At 35.0% G+C, this 17,536-nt stretch overlaps 2 protein-coding genes and 1 pseudogene across 4 annotated transcripts in view; 1 reads left to right on the top strand and 2 right to left on the bottom strand.

Moving 5' to 3' along the window:
* WASF1 (WASP family member 1) overlaps positions 1-17,536 on the bottom strand; it is a 153,857-nt gene that overhangs the window by 83,657 nt on the left and 52,664 nt on the right. The gene's annotated exons all lie outside the window — the stretch shown is intronic.
* CDC40 (cell division cycle 40) overlaps positions 1-17,536 on the top strand; it is a 43,485-nt gene that overhangs the window by 23,455 nt on the left and 2,494 nt on the right. For both annotated transcript variants that reach the window (XM_079149129.1, XM_079149128.1), the window contains 9 exons: positions 316-412; positions 1,797-1,936; positions 2,773-2,847; positions 4,967-5,012; positions 7,219-7,320; positions 8,658-8,773; positions 9,007-9,140; positions 15,747-15,823; positions 17,171-17,315. In XM_079149129.1, the coding sequence (XP_079005255.1) occupies positions 316-412; positions 1,797-1,936; positions 2,773-2,847; positions 4,967-5,012; positions 7,219-7,320; positions 8,658-8,773; positions 9,007-9,140; positions 15,747-15,823; positions 17,171-17,315 (932 nt within the window). The remainder of the gene's footprint in view (positions 1-315; positions 413-1,796; positions 1,937-2,772; positions 2,848-4,966; positions 5,013-7,218; positions 7,321-8,657; positions 8,774-9,006; positions 9,141-15,746; positions 15,824-17,170; positions 17,316-17,536) is intronic.
* Positions 9,147-15,736, bottom strand: LOC306666866 (nmrA-like family domain-containing protein 1; annotated as a pseudogene). Its single transcript has one exon. The product of its transcript is annotated as a nmrA-like family domain-containing protein 1 (transcript).

Here is a 17,536-nt window from a genome sequence, read left to right as displayed (position 1 = left end):
CTTGTCTTTTAGCTTAAACAATTAGCATAACATGTTCAATTTTATTTCTAGATGTTCCAGAAGGATGAACTTGTAAAAATTCGGTTTAAAAATATTATATATAGTATCCATTATGTGTTTGTTGCCATTTTGTAATTTGTGGAAGAGGTGATCAATCTCTGCTTATGGAAGAGTTGAAATTATTGTATGGGGAAGTACATTTACAGCAATTGATTCACATAAATGAAGACCTCATTATAAAGAATTTATAACCAACTTTGGACACAGTGAGGTTCTCATACATTTGTTTTAAAGTTCACTCCTTCATTTTCTTAGGAAGAACAAAAAGAATTGGATGAAATCACAGCAAAGAGGCAGAAGAAAGGCAAACAGGAAGAAGAGAAACCTGGAGAGGAGAAGACAATCTTACATGGTAATATATTTTTCATACGTCTTCATTTCATGAAAAGCTCACATGTAGTCTGTTTTCTGTTCATATAATACCAATTGTCCTTACTGTCAGCTGCTGTACAATCATACTATTAAGAATAACTATATTTTAGTTTGTATCCCAAAGAAATTACAGCAGACTTTCCTTTACCAATAAAAGTAAAAAAGTAGCATGACTAGCAATAGCCACATACAATTTTTGTTAAAATATTAGTGAATTTTTAAAAAGTTAAAAATAAAGAAGAAACTTGTATGATCCATAATATGACCTTTCTTGAGATAAAGTTGACTCTTTTCATGTATTAATGATGCCTCAATCATTTAACCGTTCATTTTTAACACAATCCAAATATTCAGGTATCTTCACAGTTTATAACTTATTAAATGTAAATAGACTGGAGATGAAGACTCATACTTATTTTGACTTGTGGAAGAAAATGCATATTCACCAAAATAAATTACAAATGTTCTAGTATGTACCTATTCATTAATAATTAGTTACATTTAGGAAATTAGGGTGATTATCTGAATCTGTAAAGAATAATTTAGCACTAATAGTGTTGCTTATTCCAATGTTTTGTGGCATCAGATGTTTAGATATGATGAGGCCATATTTTGTTTATCAAGCTCCAGCTTTATATTTAAGGAGTCTGTTTAGTACTGTGGCACTTATAATAGCAATAGCATTCAACATTAATTGAATACCCACTCTGTGCCAGGCATACAGCTAACTGCTTTCTATATATTATGCATCTAAGTCACCCACATGTCTTTTATTGTAAAATTTGGGAAAGGAGGAATGGAAAGGAACTAGAAAGGCATAAAAACAGAAAGCTGGGGGAAAGGATAATTGATATTTTTTGTTTTAATTTCTTTCTTAGCTAATTTGTTTTGCTTCTGATTCTTTACCAGTGCTAATGAGGCCCAAGTATTATTTTCTCTTCACTCAGTACAATTATGCTGCTGTGAAGTCTTTATTATATATCACTAAAGTGTATAACTAAGTGAAAGAAGTATAGATCTTATTTAAAGGTGTAATACTCTCTGGGTATTTAGGAATCTAAAATACTGCTTCTAATTGTAAATGGTAGAAAGGATTTCAGGCAGCTGAATTTTAACTAACTTAAGATTTTTTTTTGTTTTGTTTTTTGTTTTGTTTTAGATGGACACAACACCCTTTTTTTTTTTATTTATTTTTATGTGGTGCTAACTTATGATCTTAACATCACCAAAGTGTTATTATCCAAGCCTTGATAAAGGCAATAGCCCTACAAATGAAATATTTATCATTTTAAGAATATAGATCTCAGGACTGTTGTGACTATGACTTACATTTGTTTATTGCCTTCTTTGCTTTCTTGTTTCAGTTAAAGAAATGTATGACTATCAGGGCAGGTCCTATCTTCACATACCTCAAGATGTTGGTGTCAATCTACGGTCAACTGTGCCACCTGAAAAGTGTTATCTTCCCAAAAAACAAATTCATGTGTGGTCTGGACATACAAAGGTAAGCAAGTTGGCTGTTTCTATTTGCTGTAATGTTATAATAGTGAAGACAATGTAAAGTTTCAGCCATAAATGTGGATCATTCAGTATTTCTCGTAAGGATGTAGGGAAGTAGAGAGGACAGGAGAGTTATGTTGAAGATCAACTTGAGTTAGGCCTTGGAGATGCTCACATGTATCAGTCACAAGTGGCTACTCAGTCATGAAAGTTTTCTGGATTGGTCATGACACAAGTGTTTGTGGTTGGGTGTCCTGACCCCTTGTAGCCCAGCCCTTTCTCTGCAAGTTCCTGCCACAGTCTGCTTCCTCTTGGGCACTAAGTCAGTTAGTAACATGCTGGTCCTAGCATCAAGTCTTCTGCTCAGCTTCTAATGTTGCCTTGGTTTTGGGGGATTATTACCCTTCAGAGATGAGACGCTCTATGGTGTATAATCCAAGCTAATATTTTAACTAACACAAAGACAAGATACATGAAAACTTTCAATGTTGGTATTCTTTGTCGTCTGCACAATTCCAGCTGTTCATTTCCAGCTCTTTGCAAAGAGCAAAGGGACTATGTAAAAGAAGGAAACGAAGTGGAGGTGTTAGCAATTTGATTGACTCAAGATTCCCTTGAGTGAGAAAGTCAATATTAAAGGTTAAAAAAAAAAAACGTCAAAAACTTAGTGTCAATAAGACCTGCTCTTGGAATACTAATGAAAGTTATTTTGGGGCATGATGTTTGGAATGAAGAAAAATAGAAAATTAGGTTGCTTTAAGTTTACTGTCTTTGTCTTATGTTCAGTGCTAGCCAATATTCAGAATGCTTCTGGTTTATAACTGTGATACCTTTTTACAGGGTGTCAGTGCAGTCAGATTATTTCCTCTCTCTGGTCATTTATTGCTGTCTTGTTCCATGGATTGTAAAATTAAGGTGAGTTTTCAATAACAATGACAACTTTGTCACTGATTAAATGTTTGGTTATTGTAAATAAATTCGGGTGTGTTGAGCAATTAGAGGCTAATTATTTCCTCTTAGGTCCTACAAATGCAGCTATTTATGAACTGCTACCAAACTTATAGTCCAGTTGTGTGGTCCAGTTGGCTAGATTCTTTTTAAAGCTTAGAAAACTTTTAGAATATACTCCAATCAGTTTGGCATTGGACACATAAATATTTAATCACTAATAATGCATTTTTATAGAAGTTTTAGACATGTAACTGAGTTCATTTTTTTCCTCAGAGCCATATGAGGTAGAGAGGACACATTATAGAAATTCCGTTTTCAGAATAAACAGTATAATTTATCCTTTTTCTTCTGAATACTAGTAGACATCAAGTTGCAAAAGCATTCACAGCCTCTTCTCTCACTGAAGTCTTAGGAAGCTCCACCTTTACCTTCTGCTCAACTATAGAGTATGTGGTAACAGAAAACTTAGTTGTCATGTGTATAGCATTTTGATACTGAACAGCTTTATTTTTGGACTTTTCTGAAGTGAAAGATAATATAGAAGCTGTATGAAAATAACGATCTAGACTCAAATAATAGGCTCACAGTTCTCATCATATCTTAAGTTTCATGTCCACTTAGATGTGGGGAAAGCCTTGAAATAAATCTTAAATCTAAAAGGATAGTTTTTGTATTTTTTTGGTCTTCACTGTGTCTCTGTCTTTACAGTGGTTCAATAAATACCAACCCTATAGTGCTCTTGTGGTTTGGAAAGTTGAATCATTAAAGCTTTTTTCCCTTTTAATAATTCATGAATATTAACAATATATAAAGGCAGCTTCTTTCGATGAGAGCAACCATTTGGAGGTTTGTCTCTAGTAGAAAAAATTTGTCACTAATTGAGTCAGTTATTATAAAAATCCTTACTTCCCTTAACCCTTATACAAACTGTGTAAATTGAGATTATGATCTTCTCTTTGACCAACTTAAAAAAAAAGAAAAAAGTACAGAATTCAATTAGGTTCACTTATGTAAACACTCATTAGGTACCCATTACGTCAAGGGGGTGAGGATAAAAAATATATTAAAGTATTGTCTCTGCCCATTGTATTATGATGTAAGTGATCATTTTAGAGGCAGGTACAAGGTGCAGGTATTCTGGTTTCAAAAAGGAAGCATATCTCAGTTGGAAGGTTAAGTAAAAGGGAAGGGATAGAGTATGTTTGAGAAGAGTGAATAGAACGAAACAGCAAGTTTTGTGGTTGGCAAAGCTTAAAATTTAAGAGACAAAGAATGATTATAGTCACAGGCAGGGACCAGGTCACAGAAATGCTCTCCTGGCATGCTATGGGAACTGAGACTTTATCCTACTGTCACTGGGTGGCCAGGAAATGCTTTCTGTTTTAGAGCAGTAGCAATATTGTCAGGGACTGGATTTGAGGCAGGCAAGAATAAAGTTAGTTTTGAAGTTTTTGTATTCATGGCACTTTACATATGATAAGAATTATGAGACTGTTATTTTAGTCTAGATCATTATTTTCCCACTGTTTGTATTATACTTGTTACTTCAGAAATGAATTTTTAAAAAACTTTTCAGTATCAAAATGTTATATATGGCAGTTGTAATAAAGTAGTTTGTAGTATTACAAAAGTAGAAACTTTTTATGAAAGAAAATAACTAAAGTATAGAAAAGAGCAATATGAAATGAAACCACCTGGATTAACTCCTTCTGTAGTCAAGGTCTCTTGATATTTAATGCAGGTGTTTTACATCACTTCAGATGGAAAGATCTTTAAAATTCTAGTTATAAAAGAATGTGTATGTGTATATATGTGTGGGTGCTCCAAGTAATATAACACAAACTGGTAGTGCTGAGTAAAATTTAATAATTAAATCCCCTGTACACACACAGATATGCACATACATAACTGGCATATGACTGCTATTGATTTAAAATTTTTATTAAATAATCTCCAGGGGAGTTTCTCCAGGGGTGTAGCTCGGTGGCAAAGCACGTGCTTAGCATGTATGAGTACCTGAGTCCAGTCCCCAGCACACACACACAAAAAAACTAATATTTCCATTTATGTGTTTTTTCTTCAGCTGTGGGAGGTTTATGGTGACCGGCGTTGTCTGAGAACATTTATTGGTAATACTTCTTTTTTCCCTGGCTATAAATCTGTTTGGGGGAAGACTTTTTAATGAGAGATAACATCAACAACAGTAATTTTACTACACTGATGTAAAAAGGAAAGTGTTCACAGACTTGAACTGAGCCTGTTAGTAGGAGCAAATCTGCCCAGATAGACAAAGAGAACTAGGAAGCAAGAATAGCAGAAGCAAAGGTGCTATAAGAAAGCACAGTGCTTTGGGTGAACCACATATGTAGCAGAATTCCAGGGTGTAAGTGAAAGACAAAAGTGCAGAGAAAAGTAGTCAAACAGGAACTAGAGTATGGAGGACTATGTGTGCCATTAATAGAGTTTAGACTATCGTAAGGGCATCAGAGAGCCATTAACAGTTCTTATAGCAAAGTAGCATGATTGGAAGTTTGCAGAAACTTACATAGCAATCTGGAGAGTGCTTTGATTAGAAAAAGTCTAGAAGAAAGGAAATGAATTTGTTATTTTATTAGTCTGGATCAGAGATGATGAGAGTTTGAACCAAAGCAGCAGAGATAGAGAAGAAATGACCTATTGAGTAATGAAATCAATGGGATCTGGTAACATGGTATAATAAATGAGAGGAGGGAATCTAGGATGACTCCCAGGTGGCTGGATGAATGATGGTACTGTTCACCAAAGGAGGGAACAAGAGGATGATGAGGGTTTAGACGCATTGAATCTGAGCTGCCTTTGGGACGTCTAAGTTAAAAAAAAATCAGTAAGTGGTCTGGGCTTGTGGCTCAGTGGTAGAGCGCTCGCCTAGCACATGTGAGGCACTGGGTTCGATCCTCAGCACTGCATGAAAATAAATAAGTAAAATAAAGCTCTTAAAAAACACAGCAAAACAGTAAGCAACAGCCAGATGTTGAACTTGGAAGAGAGGTTGGGAATTGGCAGCTGAGGCATAAGAAGGACAAGATCAAGAGAACTTGAAGTAAAGAGGACCAAAGGGAGGACAGCTGTGTGACAGACTAGCCTTCATGGTAGAGAAAAGTTTATTGTCTTTGTCATTTCATATGAAAGCTCATTACTCTTTCCAAATTTAGCCAAACCACATTGAAACTCTGTTTGTGTAAGTCATGGTAGCTCTGTTTTTAGATTAAGTGGGAGTCTGTTCTGCTGTGCTTTGTTAAGATTTTAGGAACTCTGCAAATATATACCATCCAATGTACCATGCAGCCTAAAGGAAGACTTATGGCAAAGCTGTTAGCTGTGTCAGGGGAACAAAATGTCTCTCTCAGATACAGTGGGTTTGGTCTCCATCTGCTTCCCCTGTACTGGCAGACCATTTTTCAATAGAAAACTGAAATTCTCCTATGAAGGAAGATTATAGCAGCTTTGACTGGGACTTCTGCTGTAGTAAATAATTCCTTACTGCTATGGTGCATACTACCTGACTGGAGTTCAGTGGTATTCCAGACTCAGGGATGCTACATGTGGTTGACAATTTGTGCCATATACATTTTGTACAACTGTACATGTCTTGGTCTTGGTGTGAGTGTGGTGAGAAATAGGAAAGTTTCTGCTTTGTTTGGCCACCTTTGTTTGTATCTGTTAACTTTCAAAAGAATTGATTAGTCTGGGAAGATTAATTTCCAACTAAAGCATAATCAGCACCTTAAAATTAATTTATTCTCAAAATGCTGTCTTAAAATAAGAGCCATATCATATTTAAACTGCTCATTTATCTGGGAGATTTGAATTACTTTCTGTAAAATTTGATAATATGATCATAATTATCCAAACATACAGTTACCAAAGGCTACAGTTTCCTGAACTTTTGGTTTAAATCATTTTATTTTCACCTGCAGCCTAGTGAGCAACCTGATAGTGAACCTCCAAATTTCATCATGATTTCTTTTCATTGGCAATAATCAGTCGATTATATTTCCATAAATTCTTGGCTAGTTAGTCTTCACATGTCTGGACTTCATATTAAGAGTTTTCATGACAATTTAGAAAAGAGAACTTAGACCTTTTCTCTTGGTGCTTACCAAAATGTTATGAATCATCTGAGGAGCATCTTGAAGGGATAAAAATACCAATGCACAACCATACTGAATTGTAAGTCAGTAAATCAGAAGATGGGTTCAGTGATCTTGACTCACTCCTTTCCTTGGGAACCATTGTTTAATGCTGTTTCTGAAGATACAAATCTTGATCTCACTGCCATTTCTGTTGTTTCTGCAGGTCACAGTAAAGCTGTTAGGGACATCTGCTTCAATACTGCAGGAACGCAATTCCTTAGCGCAGCCTATGACAGATATCTTAAACTTTGGGATACTGAAACAGGTAAGAATGCACTAATAGAACATCTTTATCTTCTAAGTTAGCATTTATATGAAACGGTATGTGCTGACTCTGATAAAATGGCATCTTCTCTCACTGCCGATCCTCCCGTTTACTATCAGCTAATGTCACAAAATACGTTTGAAAGTTAAAACTCAACTTTATAAGTAGCTCTTTAACTGTGAAACTTTGCCGTATACAATTTATAAAGCAAATATATTGATGGACAAGCAAATTTGAAGTATTCCCTAGACCATCTAATTGATCTTTTTGTCCTCCTGTTACTTAGCATGGCACATTACATATAAAGAAGCTCAATAAATGTCTATGAGCAGAATTAAATTTAATTACTCAAATTGATTAAAATGTAAGTCTAAATTCCTGTTGGCCAGCTGGTTTTACATATTGCAGCCATATTAATTGCATCAGTATTTTGTGTCCACTATAATTTTATACTGTTAGAAAATCATCTTTTTTCTTACTGAGTTTTAAGATTATTGATAATAACTAATGTTTAGCAACACTATGCTAAGCATTGATATGCAATATGTCATGCAATCTTAATATTATCTGTGACGTATATACTAGTATTACATTATAGATAAGGACACTGAGGCTTAAAAATAACTTTCCAGGGTCATACAGCTAGTAAATGGCACAGTTGGGTTCAAACCAAGGTCTCTGATGCCAGAGTCCATGTTCCTCACCTCATTAGCAGTGATTCTCAATTCTGGCTGTACATTGTAGTTATCTGAAAAGCTTCAAAATTATTGATGTATGGGTCCAACCTTCAGAGGTCTTTATATGATTGTTCCAGGCTATGGACTAAATGATTCTATTATTTAGCCAGGATTGAGAGTGCCCCACTCTATGGGCTTTTTTAAAAATCAAGGAGTAATACACATGAAGTATATGAAATGCATAAATGTTCAGTGATTTTTATTTTTCCTTTTGGTAACTATATCTATGAACTTGTTTTAACTACCTCCAAAGTCAAGATATAGAACATTTCCAGCATTCAATAAGTTTCTTATGCCCTTTATCTATTCAACAATTAGTAGCACAGACATACTTTTGAAAAACTATTTTTAATTATTGAAAATCCATGGAGCGGGTCTGGGGATATAGGTAAGTGGAAGAACACTTGCTCAGTATGCATGAGACCCTGGTTGAATACCCAGTACCATAAACTGAGAAAAGAACAATGTAGTTTTTAACAAAGAATAAACAAGCTACCTTTCCTCCAAATTAATTAAGCAAATGACCACTAGATCATAATGCCCCGTCATCCTTAAGTAGTCAAATTTATTTTTTTATTTAATTTGAGCCTTTTGTTTTAGGACAGTGTATATCAAGATTTACAAACCGAAAAGTACCCTATTGTGTCAAATTCAATCCTGATGAAGATAAGCAAAATCTCTTTGTGGCTGGAATGTCTGATAAAAAGATCGTGCAAGTAAGTCTTTTCCTTCAGTATTTTTATTAAGCTTTCTGAGCTTTACGTTGAATCAAGGAATGGAATACAGAATGTTGATGCATTTAATGTTTGCTACTTTAGGGACTGCTGATGCTCTGTTAGTATCTACTAGTAGAAAATAGTTAATTTATAAAAATATGTTAGAGATCTTTTTCTTTTTGACTTTCCAGAAGTATATCCTGCCTTTACCTTTGCTCTTGTTTGCTATACAGTGGGACATTCGAAGTGGAGAGATAGTGCAGGAATATGATCGGCATTTGGGAGCTGTCAATACCATCGTTTTTGTTGATGAGAATAGGAGATTTGTGAGCACATCTGATGATAAGAGCCTAAGAGTGTGGGAATGGTGAGTTTCCATCAGTAAAAATCTACTTCTTTGGCTAGGCATGGTAGCACACACCTATAATCCCAGCTGCTTGGGAGGCTGAAGCAGAAGGATCACAAGTTTCAGGCCAGCCTGGGTGATTCAGTGAAACTCAGTCTCAAAATAAAATAAACAAAATAAAAATAAAAATAGGACTGGGGATGTAACTCCGTGTTTACCTAAACACTGGGGGTTGCCCCAGGTTCAACCCCCAGTACTAGAAAAGAACAAAAAAGAAAATCTGCTTTATATAAAACAAGCAATTTTAAAATGTGTAGCCAAAGACAAAGCCTGATAATATGCAGTTATTTAAATATTTTTCACAGCTGTGATCCTAGCTTGCCAATCCATATTTTAACTATTTAAGTACCACAATTCAGAAATAAACTCTAAATTGACTGCCTTCATAGTTTTGGGATACTCTTTCCAAAGAATACTCAACTGTAATAAAATATCCAAAGAATATTTACCTTGAGTGCTTGTCATATGGTGATAATAGACATTATATTGTGCTATCTTACATTCTTTATTGGTTATTTTATTCATCTTTGCAAAGTAACTGACTGACAAGAAGTAGGGGCCACAAATATATAAACTATATTGGTTATGTAGGGATCCTTGCCTCAGAATAAATGCAAAGAAAATACTGATTATTTTTCAGTTCTTTAAGTGTATATTTTATGATTATTCAATATTGAAAGCTCCCCCACATCATTATCCTTGTACAAATGTTTTAATTATAGAATATAATCAGAGTATATTGGTTAATTTTGCTTTCCTAGAAGAAAAATCATTTTTCTAAAATCCAAAAATACTAAAGCTAGTTTCATTAAATGTCATACATCGTGTTTTATAATTTAGTTGTAAAGAGATACATGATAATCTTTTGGTTAAAATGGATGTGCACATGGAACTCAGCTTGATTTTATAGCCACTTACAAATCACAACTCAGTGGTGATTACAGTATTGCAAGGACTAGAAAGTGCTTCTTTCTACCCCTAGAAGTTGTTATGCTTTAAGAAAGTGGGAAGTCTTGAACTGTAACCTGTGATTTCCTCCCCAGACTGAGTCCCTTTGGAGAGCTGAGCAGGCCCTAATCATTGTCAGGACAATTTGGATAATTGAAGAATTAACATAGTTTAACAGCAGTTTCTCCCCACTCCCCACAACTACCACATGTCTGTTAATTATTCCCAACTAGTACAATTGATTGTACTTTGTAGTCACATATAGCATTTTGTTTTTGTTTTTGTTTCTTTTCCTAGAGAAAATGAAAAATTATTTTATTGCTTTGCTAGCAAAGGAGAAACACAGGGAACTCCTATCCCAGAGGCTGTTATTCTGCCCATCAGGGTTCGGAACAGGAAGTTATTAAGGAGGTGATCCAAAAGGAATCTTGTTTGGAGAGATTAGGGAGGCAAAATCAGGTAGGGAAAGATTGAAGAGGAAAAGATCAGGGGGAAGAAGATCAGAAAGGAGACATCAGGAAGAGAAAGAAACATGTCCACTTTAAAAATAAGTCTCAGTGGCAGAACAGCAAGGGCTATATTCAAAGTATAAAGTGGACCACTGTTATATTTCCCTACTGTTAATTTCTCCATTCCATTTCTATGGAAAAATAGGCAATGACATCTCCAAGCTGCAAAGTTGAGGGAAGTAACCCGAAATCCTTGTCCTCTGTCAGATGGGGCATGGATACTTAGGGCTCAGCATCAGAACAGTTCCAGAGGTCCATGGTAGCTATTGGCCGGTGATTGGAAAAGGCATACATAGGGCAGGGATCATACGACAACAACAGTAAATAAGACAGCAAAGCATTACTTTTCTGTAAACAATTAGCACAAGAGCAATTTATATTTCATTTAGTCTCTGCTTAAGGTGGACTCCAACATGTCATTTGGACACCAAGGTTTACATAAATCATCTTTTTTTTAAATTTTTTTTTAAAGTTGGCAATAGACCCTTATTTTACTTATTTATTTATTTATTTATTTTTGATTATCCAATAGAGGCTTTAATGAATGAATCAGAGAATAAACTCCCAACCTTGAAGCAAAACAATTTCTTCTCTCTCCACTTACCAGGGAAAACATTCGACCTTTGGTTTTTTGGGATTTTCTTATTTCACTTAGCATGATATCTCCAATTCCATCCATTTATTTGCAAATGCCATAATATTAGTATTCTTTATGACTGGATAATATTCCATTGTGTATATATACCACAGTTTCTTTATCCATTCATCTGTTGAAGGGCATCTAGGTTGGTTCCAAAATCTGGCTATTGTGAACTGAGCTGCTATAAACATTGATGTGACTGTGTCCTATTTCAGATGCTTGTGTTGTTTATGAAACACCATGTTCTCCAGATTCTCTACAAAGATGTTTGTTTAAAAATTCAAATTACTTCAAAGTTCACTGAAAATTTTGGAATGCACTTGAGAAAATGGAGCCCCCTAGGGGAATTTCAGAACTGAGACTTGAGATTGCTCACCCTAGGGGAAAGCTGAGTGGACTCCCATTCATGACAGTCCAAGTTTGTCAGGCTGGAGCTTTTTGAGGTGACTTGGTTGTTGGGACGAGAAAGTTACAGAAGGTGATATAAGATGGGGGAGCTAGTTCAGTGGTAGAGTGCCTACTGAGCATGAAAAGGCCCTGGGTTCCATCCCCAGCGGGAAGAAAGAAATGAAGGGCTTTCATTTAACCAAATAGTTGGACCACCTTCATCACTAGCTGAAAAGTTCTATGTGAATACAATTACTGTGCCAAATCACCAGTGCAATGTTTCCTACTAAAGAGAAGATTAAAAGGCTTTCCATGGGTAGTACAAATAACTGCAACTAACATCTGTTCTCTAAATGTGGATGTTGTATTACAAAGAGGAACAGGATCAGAGGCTTTGTGGTCAGAGCCTGTCTGAACAGCTGATTTTTCTGTACATCTTTGAAGGCTGCTAGGTTCTCCAAGATAAACTGGCTGAAGCTTTTAACTTCAGGGTTTAGACGGTGGGTAAGCTTAACATCATGGTCTGGCTTCATTTGAAAACAGTGAAACATATCAGCCAATTCCTTTGCTACAGGGGATACCAGCTTTCCATAGGCTACCAGAGAGATCTTTGCATCTCTAACTTCTTTCCCCTATCTCTTGGACAAAACATCAGCATATTGCTGCGTTGTTAGTGTTTCTGCACTGAGACCCATAGCCTTGCCTATAAACTCCTCTGGAGAATTTAAAATGCTGGAGACAGCTGCTCCAACATCAGCAACAGAGAAACCATGCATTGGTTCATCCCGCATGGGCAGTGCTAAGGTGTAGTAATCTCCATCAGGGGCTTTCGCCAGCTTCCACATGATGAGAAGGGTTTCAAAGTAAACTGGCAAGTGGACATTGGTCATGGGAACGCCAATGGACCAGAAATACTACTCCACCTCTCCTTTCCGTCAAAGTGTGGCACATGCAACTTGCCCCTAATCAGCAGCTTCACGTTTTCCAGGCCACTGTACACCGCGTGCTTCAGCCCCAGGCGCTTGGTGGTGTCTGCCACCCACTTTCCCTGACACTTTCCTTGTCTTTGCTGCAATGCTCCCAGAAGTTGGTCACCATGAAGGCCCCATAGGCTTCTTTTAAGGCGGCCTCAACTAACACTTTGTCATGCAGGTTGCATTTTACCACCTCAGCATCAGGGCTTTGCAGCACCTAGGTGCTTGGTCGAGTCACATCCCTCATCAGTGCTCTCACTGCAAAATGTTTGCTCTCCAAAAGGGCCTTGGCCATGGAGCCTTCCAGAGTCCTGTTGCACCAAACACTGCAACTACTTTCCTATTGGCCATATTCCTGGGCAAAGGAAGAACTGATGGAGTAGCAGAACTTTCCCCTGGAGCAGACACAGCTGAAAAGTAGTCTTCCTTCTTGTGTCTATTTTATTTATTTATATGTGGTGCTGAGAATCAAACCCAGTGCCTCGCACATGCTAGGCAAGTGCTCTGCCACTGAGCCAGAACCCCAGCCCTACATAAGTCATCTTAAATCATTTGCACAGTACTCTTTCTTAAACATGGCTTTTTTGTTTTATATATGTTAACAGATTGATTATACTTAAACATTTAGATGTTTCTACCTTCAGATGACATTTCAGCTCCCTTTTTAAATGTAGAGTGGTGTAAAAGAAATTGGTAAATATTTAAATGTTAGCTTTTTATCCCCCTCTTGTATCTTAAGAAATATTGCTTTAAAAAGTCATGATACTGTTTTTTTACAAATGATGACAGCCTTAAGATTTCTGAGTAACCTTTACTTAATATTAGAAGTCATCACTGTTGTAATCATTAGTGATGTTACATTTATGGAACCCTTTTTATATGCCAGTCACTATGCTAAGTGTTTTACCTGAACTCTGATTTAATGTACAATCTTATGAGATAGGTACATTTTTTATTCCCATTTTTAAGGAAACTGAGACAGGTTGATTGATTTGCCCAAGGTTATATGGGACAGGAAGGGCCAAAATTCAAACTTGGGTCAAACCAATTCCAAAACTCAAGTTCTTAATTATATGGCTGATTGGCTAGATAAATGAAGGGACTGATAGAAAGAGAATGCCACTCATATCTGGTTTGATTAGTGAGAAAGCAATAAATGTGAGGATCAGTCTTGTTACAAAGGCAAATAAGAAGCAAAACCAGCACAGGACACCCAAAAGTCTTATAGCCACCACCAAGAGTAATTACTAGTGATATTAGCAGCTTGCATAGAAGGGAGGCCCTCATGTCCTCAGAGAGAGAGCTGACCCAGCTGGAGGAAAATTAACAGCACTAGGGCCTTTAGACAAGTGGTGCTTACCAAGCTTGTCTTCCCTCTTCCTGCTTAGGGTAGCATAATGAGACAAGAAAACAAACCAAAGGAACCCTGGCTTTCTTAAACAACACAATCCAAATTATGTAGTTCTGAAGGAGAATTGGAGGTTATATTCAGTAGTCAGCACCTGTGGCATTTTAACTGGCTAAATGCATGAAATGTCAGTGTCATGTTAATTCCCAAAGGTGTTTATTGTGGTAAAATATTTTTAAAAGGAAATTTTACAGAGGTTAACACTCCTGTTTATCTTTTATTCTTAAATTTTCAGACTTGTTTTTTATGAATACATTTCCAAACTAAAGATTATTTGAAGATGAGTTACTGGTTTATTATACTGCATTACAGTATCTAATTAGAAAAGTGTTGTGTTTATTAAATTTAACTATGCCTAGCAGACATTTTTACTAGAAGTAATGAAGTCCACAGAGGAGTTCAGATCAATTGTTGTTCTAGACTTTGTTGTTCCAAGATTCTTTAAAATAAAGGTCCATTTGAGTTGTTTATGTATAATAAAACTGATTAATATGAACCTGAAATATGGTCAGTTTAATTTAGAAAATGCCCTTATGTTTCAATCCATATCATAAAATTTTTAGCAACTAATATAGTAAATACGAGGAGAGAAAAAAACATGAATTTTTTTTTTTGACCAAGGCTCTTTTTTAATAGATGTCAGATCTCACTGCTTCCTTAGAGGTATGAGAATTGGTGATCTGATAGTGTTATTTCCTATTATGCCTGGGAATTTTTTTCCTCTAACTAAGACCCAAAGAGAAGTTTTCTCTAATCATTTGTTCCTTCTTAGAGATGTTTGTATAAAAGAATAGAGAAAATTCCCACATGAAACAAAGTATCATTATTATTGTTGTTACCATTATTTTCTAATTAATCAAAGTATTGAAACTTGAGTGATAGCTTGAAATTGAAATTGCTGTTTCATATTGTATTATTCATCAGATCACATTTTCCAGACATTACTCTGTAAAAAAACATTTTTAGTCTCATGAGAAATAATAGGATCAAACTCCTTTTAGAATTATTAAATAATTTTTATGGAGAATACTAAAAATGAAAAGGTTAGAACTTTGAATAGTTCTAAATTTAGGTGACTAATTGTGCATATTTATTGACTTTGTTTTATCCTTTGTATCACTCACATGAGAATTTGGTTTTGTTTTTATTGGGTTTTTGTTTGTTTTTTGCTGTACCATACACTTTTGAAATGCTCCACACATATTTTGAAAACAGTCTAGGCACCAAGCACAAAATCTCCCTAGCCTTGGTCATTATTTCTGGATGGAATAGGCCAGATCCGTACAGGTCTGCCTGCTATCTGCTTGCATTGATGAGGTAAAGTAACATTCCCTGTAGGCTTGCTCAGACATCTTGTTTCCACCTACCTTAGTACATTTTAAGATGAGTTATTAAAGATGTTTTAATATTTTTTTAACATTAAGGTCAAAGTTGAATTCTCAGAGTTTAAAATAAAATCAATTATTTCATGGAAAGTCATTTAAAAAATAAAGCTTTAATAAGGAATACAGTGTTAATTTATGATTATCCTTTCTCTACGAAGTTTAATGAAAAGGTCTAATAAATACATTATTTCAAGAGTTTGCTTTTATTTCAATACTATACCTTTAATTCTATACCTTTATTTCAGAGATAATTTTCCTACTAAAGGTTTTTTTTTTTTTTTATTTGCTTGTATTGATATGCTATTTTAAAATTTAGGGATATCCCTGTGGATTTCAAGTACATAGCAGAACCCAGTATGCATTCAATGCCTGCAGTGACTTTGTCTCCAAATGGTAAGTTTGTGCATAAAATGTGATCTTAAATGAGTTCCTAAAACAATAATGTAATTGCCATATTCATAAGAACTTTGACCATTCCCTCCCAGAGGAAGTTTATCTCAATGTCATACTTACATAAGGAAATTCTTTCAATATTAGAAATAATTACTGATTTTCATATGTGAGTCACCTCACCCACTCTCCTGTTTTGAAAAAATACAGTTTTCAGCTAACATTGAGCATCTAAGAATTCTATCTCACTAGGGTTTTGTCGTTGTTGTTTTAATCTCCCAATAGAATCAGGTTCCATAAATCGTTTAATAAACTTCACTTTCAAGGGGTTAGAAATTTTGGTCTGAGTTTCACAAATGAGAACACCTTAGCGATTTATTAGGATTTTCTCAAATAAATATTTTAAAAGATAAATTATTTAGTATTGTTTCCTATTCAATAGTCCATTGTCTTTTAAGTGCAAGATAATTTGTGCTGCAGACATACTGAAAATACATTGATATGATTAAAGCTGTATATGAGGATATTAAAGTAGAAGGTCTGAGGTTTGGGGAACATCATCTTTGAAGCAACTGTTAACTCACATAGTTACCGTAAATGTAAAACAAGGTCAAAGAGACAAAGAAGTGTCTGTTCCTCCATTGGGACATCTGCCACAGGCAGGGTGAAAATAGTTATTAAGTGCCCTATCATTCTTCTGAGAAGAGCAGCCTTAACGGGATCCTTCTTTGGTAATCACAATATTATGTACTTTTCTTATCATGTTTGTGCCCATCTTGAACAAGGCCAATGGTAGGATTTTTCTTAGTAATGTTTACAAATGTGTAAGACACAAGTAAATATTGTAATTTAGGGTTTAAGGACTTTGGTGAATCCTGGGTACATAAAAGCACTTTTAAAAATAATTACTGTAATTTTGTTAATCATTTTTTTGTAGCTGTTTTATTTGATAATCAGAGATTTTCTTACCATAGTAATCTATCTTTATTTTATAATTATCAGAAATAGGTTATTTTTTCCCTTGCTTCTGTTATCTGTACCAACTACAAATTAATTTCACTTTATAAATTTTAATTTAGTTCTGTTAAAACTAAGCTTGGAATTTCTGTATTTCCTTTTATTTGAAGAGTACTCAATGATAATGGGATCATAGGAGCAGAATACATTACTTAATGTATAAATAACTCTTGCCAGTGACATATTTGTCACACTTAACAGATGGCTTGGTAAGTTTTTTCCTAATATAATAAAGTACTACAAAAAATAATAATGACAGCAAACATTTAAAATAAAGTTTCTTATTTTAATTTTTTAGCTTTCTCTAAAACATCTCATTTATTGACTTTACAGGGAAATGGCTAGCATGCCAATCAATGGACAATCAAATCTTAATTTTTGGAGCACAGAACAGATTCAGATTAAATAAGAAAAAAATTTTTAAGGGACATATGGTAGCAGGCTATGCTTGTCAAGTGGATTTTTCACCAGACATGAGGTAAATTTAAATCTTCTGATCTGTTCTCATGTTCAGATATATGATATGTTATAAACTATCATTGTACAAATAACAATATTTCACAAATCACTTTCACATATTTAATTGTATGAGAACTGTTTAATCTATAAAAATACCAGAAAAAAGGTAATAACAACTTACGAAAATTATATTTTGCTTTTCTGTAGATTTTACTATAGTATATATCCTTATATTACTTA

The sequence above is a fragment of the Sciurus vulgaris genome (assembly GCF_902686455.1).
Source record: "Sciurus vulgaris genome assembly, chromosome: 7".
NCBI lineage: Eukaryota > Metazoa > Chordata > Mammalia > Rodentia > Sciuridae > Sciurus > Sciurus vulgaris.
The sequence above is the reverse complement of the archived record's forward strand: the minus strand, read 5'-3'. Positions and strand labels throughout refer to the sequence as shown.